The following is a 5819-nucleotide window of genomic DNA, read 5'->3' on the forward strand; positions in this document are numbered from 1 at the left end:
ATTTTTCTGTTATAAAGGAGGATCTTAGGATTTCTCGTGGTGTGTATAACGAATATAATTTTTTCTTCCTGCCTAGGTAATGAAGTAGTAGTGTAGTTGAGAAAGACAGGATGGTTTCGGCTTTTCCCGAGTTGTCCTCTTATCTGTTCAGAAAATTCATTCATATTTTGTATTTACCTATTGTTTACTATTGCTAGCGATGAGAAATATTTATTGTTTTCAAATAAACGAAATATTTTTTTAAGAATTCGTTATTTAAGCCCTGTATCAGACTATTTGAATGAGAATAAAACCCAGCTAATATTAAATTCTCCATTACATTCTTCGATAACATGGAGAGTTTAATCAAAATCGTTACTCATTTTTGAGAAAATCGATTCTATAAAGTGGCACTTCCCATCAGTAGAGTTTAGGAAACAAGTTGATGTCTCCCTCAGGCATGTGCCCATCTTAAATATGAAATTTCAATTTCGTACGACTTTTCGTTTTTGAGGTAGGGTGACCACACACCGACTATTTCGGAAGAAGAGGGGACTTTTTGGACTCAGGCGACCTAAAAACATGTATTTCCGTTGAAAATTCGAATTCGAAATTTTGCACGATCACTATACTTTTCCGTGCTCTATATTCCATATATAGGTTAGTGAAAGTAAAAATGGGTAAAGTGCTGCCACTATACGTTTATTTAGTAAATTTAATTCTAAGAGCCACAAATATCTAATATAAAGAAAAAAAAATTGAAAGTTTGACGTCAATATTAAAAAAAAAGTGTATATTTAAAATGTTTATACGCTCTTCTTGTAAAATCAGCATTATGCAAGATGTGCCACTATTTAAAGAAAGCAGCGAATTGTTGTTTCTTTATATAAGATGTTCAAAATAATATTAGTATATGACATTATGTATTATGTTCTATGTTGGATTTTATTCTGATAACAGATATGATAGTAGTGAAGAAGTGAGAATGCATCAATTATTTTAGAACAGAAGAGGTTTTTAGTTTGAATTTCAAACTATAGTTTATGTTATATTATGAGTTCACAATGCGAGAAGCGCTCGAAAATGTAGAAATGAGTGATCATGAACTTATTTAATACACTGCATAATAATATGGTGAAAATATACTCCACGCAATGTGGGAAGCTGATTTCTCAGCTTGTGAGAAGTTTTTTTTCCACTTACGTTAATAATTAACTTTAGTATTTGGTAATAAACACTTATGGATAAATATTTCAGGTATGATATATTTCGAATCTGGTGGGAAAAAGAAATCATGAATAGGGTAGGGGAATTCTATGGATGTTAGTCACGGGGCATAAGACTTTAGTTACGTTATTGCATACATGAAAAATTACAAACAAAATATATTGAATAAGTTGTCCAAATAACGATTTTTTCTCAAAAGTTAATATAAATACTTAAAAAGGAAATTTCAGCAATATATATATATAAGAAATTAACTTCAAATACCTTTTATAATTTATTGATTTTATTTACCTTGCTTGTAGCATCCATATTTCTTAAGTAAGAATCTTTCATCGAAAATAAAAGAAATGCGAAGAGAGTGATTAACATAAACACTTATATAATATACAGTTATAACTTAAAGCTCACAAACTATTTATATATTACTTACCGAATCGACATCCACGTAGTTTCTGGACTATCCAAATATTATAATGAACAACCACCATTGAATGAAGTATAATTATAAGATTGACTTTTGTCCACCTAAATCGGCAATTTCGCCCACTGTGCTGTGGGTGAAAGGTTTTACCTCGCCTGACGCTGAATGGTACCTGGTCGGTAACTAGGGTGAAGAATGTTTCGTAAGTTCGTGAATGTCTAATGACAGATCACTTAATGTTAGGGCTAAAAGAACCAAAATCGTAAATATCAACAATACATGAATCAAGGTTAAAGCTAACTTTCCTGTTCTAATCTATTGTTTTATAGTTTTTTTCTGAATATTATAAAATGAAAAGAAAAAAAGGGGGTAATTAATGCCTTGACAAGGAAAAGAAAGTAAAAAGATGTTAATGTTAAAATAAGAGTGATGGTCATTTCAGAGCTGCATGTTTTTAATCCACAGCTAAGTGGATTAAATTAGTTTCAACTAAAATATCAAACTGACTTTATTTTTGACTGCCGTCAAAACAGCCCTGACGGAGCTCTGCAACGCGGGGCGAAACGTTGGCTCAATAAAATAGTATAATTCTACTATTTGAGTTTTTTTTTTACCGCACCCGGACCATATTCCATTCATAAAATATCAAAATCTGTGAAACACATTTTGTAAAAATGAAGTTAGTAAATGAATGTAATACCTTTATCAATATTATGTTTGTAATAACTTTTAACAACAATATGGAAAATAGTGATAATTATTATTCCCTTATTGTAGTACGAATAATTATGTTCTAAAACATGATATCTAGTGGAAGATTGCTGATTGACCGTGTGGATCAATATATGAAATTTGGTCCGGGTACGGTCAAATAAAACTCAAATAGTAAATAGGTGTTCTATTTGAGTTTTATTTGACCGCACCCAGAATAAATTCCATTAATGAATCATATATGTTATTGAAAACTTCTGATCTCTGTTTATAAGGCGTTAATGACATTAATGTATATTTAAAAAAAGAAATTTGAAGTACCAACATATTGTTTTTTTTTTTATTAAGAAAAAGTTATTTAGTTGCAGTTATACGAGTCATTTTCCAAACTAGGTGCTATTTAGATATCAACATTTTTTGTAACTTAAGTCGATTGGTTCAATTTTTAATGTCTTCAGGCAATGATCCTTGATAATATTCTGAAGCAGGACAGTTCATATTATAGTTTTTGTGATATAGATTTTTAAAAATAAGTCATTTTAGGGAGTAATATTCACGACTAAGGAGTAATAAAACGAAATAGAGCACCTAATTACTGTATTACTGGTCAAAATAGGAAAATTTTTATCCAGACTGAAGAACGTTTCGACACTGAGGTGTTTTTTCCACCAAAACATTTGTTTTTCGGGTTAGATTAAAGGCAGTACATATTTAAGGAGGGCAAATTCGTAGAATCAGAAGCTCATTTTCAAAATTGTCTATTCTATAACGTATTAAACTTACGCTATTTTACCCATTTGTTAAACTTATACTACTTTTATCATCCTTCCTAGATATGTACATAAATATGTTTATTTGAAAGGAATAGATTTTCAATTGAAATTCTCAGTCATATATGTTATATAAATTTAGTGACATTTAACCTCTGTATCTCTGACCCCCACATAGATTGATAAAATTTACATAATTATTACCAAACTGAAAAGAATTATATAATTCCGTCATATTATCTTCAATCAGGGTGAGATGAACTACAGTGGTACGCTTAAAATTTCAGTTTTGTTTAGAGCCCAGCAAAGAAGTAGAAAAGTTGCTCATTCTGTGCAGGTAGGTTTTTTTAACTTTGACCGCACAACCTGTTGCTTCTAGGTGTTTCAAATAATTTGTTCGAGGTGCAGTATATTATTACTGATAAAATACGTCTAATTTAATTAAATATATGGATCTGTAGACTTGATTTATTGATATAATGTTATGTTTATGACATTTTTTTCTGTTTTTTAAATAGATTTAATATACGTTTGCCATCTAATTACAGTATTTGTTTGGGAATTGATGATTTATGGTACCTACCCTTTTGTTATTTTATTGATTTTGGAACCATGCAACGCTATTGTGATTTTTAAATAGACGGGAACATTTATTCTTTATGTTGATTTTGAATTTGTGTTTAATTCTAAGCAATCATCAAATGTAGTTAAAATATGATTCAAAAACGTTTCTCATGGATGTTTTTCTTATTGTAAATTAAAATTAAACAAAAATGGTTTATGCTCATGTACTTTGTTACTTGTCTTGTTTTTATTTTAACTTCCTAATTAGCTATACCTGTAACGATCCATTTATTTTTATATGGAATTTATTTAATGGATCAAGAAGAAATTTTTTTTGTTTTGCTATTATTATTTTTATTTAGGTACAAAAGTGTTGTTTGATTTATTATCACATGAATATTTTTTCCATCTGCTGATTTCAATTTTTAATTTTTAGTTCATTTTAATTTTAATTAGTTTGATTGAGTCATAACATTTTAATTATTTTTAAAGAATATACTTTCTTTTAATTCATTCTCAGAATCGAAGCAAAACAGTTGTTTATAATGACTTAATGGCTTCATAGCATTTATAGAGGATGAGCCTTGCTTAGAGTTACTTATCTAGGTCCTGTAATGCAGATGCATTTTGATGCTATATACCTACTTTATTGTTAACACAACTGCCTAATGAGGCCAGGTTAACAAAATTAGCTTGAATAATTTTGAGAAAAAATGTGCAAATGATTTTTGTTAATTGTTGGTATCACGTGCTAACAATAAGATTTGGATGAACAAAGTTAAACTTGAATAAATATTTCATAAACAATGGTGGTCGTATTCCATGTTTTTTTTTATTACTTTGTTTCCATCTGAATGCTTTGTTTGTTTTTTCTATAAGTTTCTTTTTTTTATAGGATTGCATATTATAAAAATTCCATTTTTAATATCATATAAAACCGTTTTATGACGTTGATTCCTTTTTTTTTTACTATATTTAATTAATTCTTCATTAATATTTCATCATTCATATTTACAAGCATTTACTGTAGGATAAAAAATAATATCATGATGATAAAGTCAAGAGTAGAATAATGTCATCCAATGGTACTTCTCTTTGAAAATATGAATTTGAAATTGACAGTATTTGAATTTTTTTCAAATAGTTTTACAATCTATTGGTATTATTTACGTAAGCTTCATTCGTTAATAAGAACAAAAGAGCGACTGATTTGTCAAAAATAAAAGAAATTTAAAGAGTGAAATTAATGTAGAAACTTGTTCAATTATAACTTCAAAGCTAAGCTGTTTCTGTTGTATTAAGATTTTTACACAAACTACTTTACACATCATTTTTGGATCAAACATTTTCATAATAAACAACCACTATTCTGTAGAAAACAATCATGAGATTGATTATTGTCCATCTAAATTGGTAATTTTGCCTACTATATGGTGGGCAAAAGATTTTACCTCAACTGCCACGGGTTAGTCTCAGGTCAGAGGATTTGAATTTGACAATTGATTTAGGAAATCCCTGTTCAAGCTGTTATCCACCAAGTTATAACCCACAGGCATGTAACGGGCCCACACATACACACTTACAAAAAAACTGTTCTGTTCTTATGACTCCTTAAGGTCTAAAATCTTTTGGAAAAGCATTTTGAGGCACTTATTCATTTTTGTTACCACTATATTTGATGAGTTCAATTATTTTGACTTCAATTCTGTTCCTAACATACTTATCCCAGTTAATAGTTTTTTTCTGTTTGCTTTCCCATGTTATAATGTTATATATGAGGAGGAGATGGTGGGGGGGAGGGGAGGGATGCGGTCAGTGAAGAACATAAATTAGTAAAGAGGTGTAGATAGTTGACCGTAGATTAATGATTGTAGAAGTTTGTCAGGGGGGTGCGGTCAGCAAAGAACAACATAAATAAACAATACCATATTTATTTATTTTATGCCGACGTTTCGACTTGAGTTTCAGATCTTCATCAGGGGTTATGGCGTAGAAGGTAGGCCTGTAACTGAGTTATTGCATGTATTGAGTTACAGGCCTACCTTCTAGGCCATAACTCCTGATGAAGACCTGAAACTCAGGTCGAAACGTCGGCATAAAATAAATAAATATGGTTTTGTTTATTTATGTTGTTCTTTGCTGACCGC

The 5819-nt window shown here is 29.9% G+C and overlaps 1 protein-coding gene across 1 annotated transcript in view; it reads left to right on the top strand.

Moving 5' to 3' along the window:
• The first annotated feature begins 3323 nt into the window (after positions 1–3323).
• The window catches only part of pug (pug C-1-tetrahydrofolate synthase, cytoplasmic), a 54372-nt gene continuing 51876 nt past the window's right edge, over positions 3324–5819 (top strand). Inside the window, exon 1 of the mRNA XM_067051187.1 lies at positions 3324–3445. Coding sequence (XP_066907288.1) covers positions 3365–3445 — 81 coding nt within the window. The 5' untranslated portion in view covers positions 3324–3364. The remainder of the gene's footprint in view (positions 3446–5819) is intronic.

This window comes from Halyomorpha halys, unplaced genomic scaffold (assembly GCF_000696795.3).
Source record: "Halyomorpha halys isolate HHAL.00 unplaced genomic scaffold, Hhal_1.1 Scaffold1261.1, whole genome shotgun sequence".
Lineage (NCBI taxonomy): Eukaryota > Metazoa > Arthropoda > Insecta > Hemiptera > Pentatomidae > Halyomorpha > Halyomorpha halys.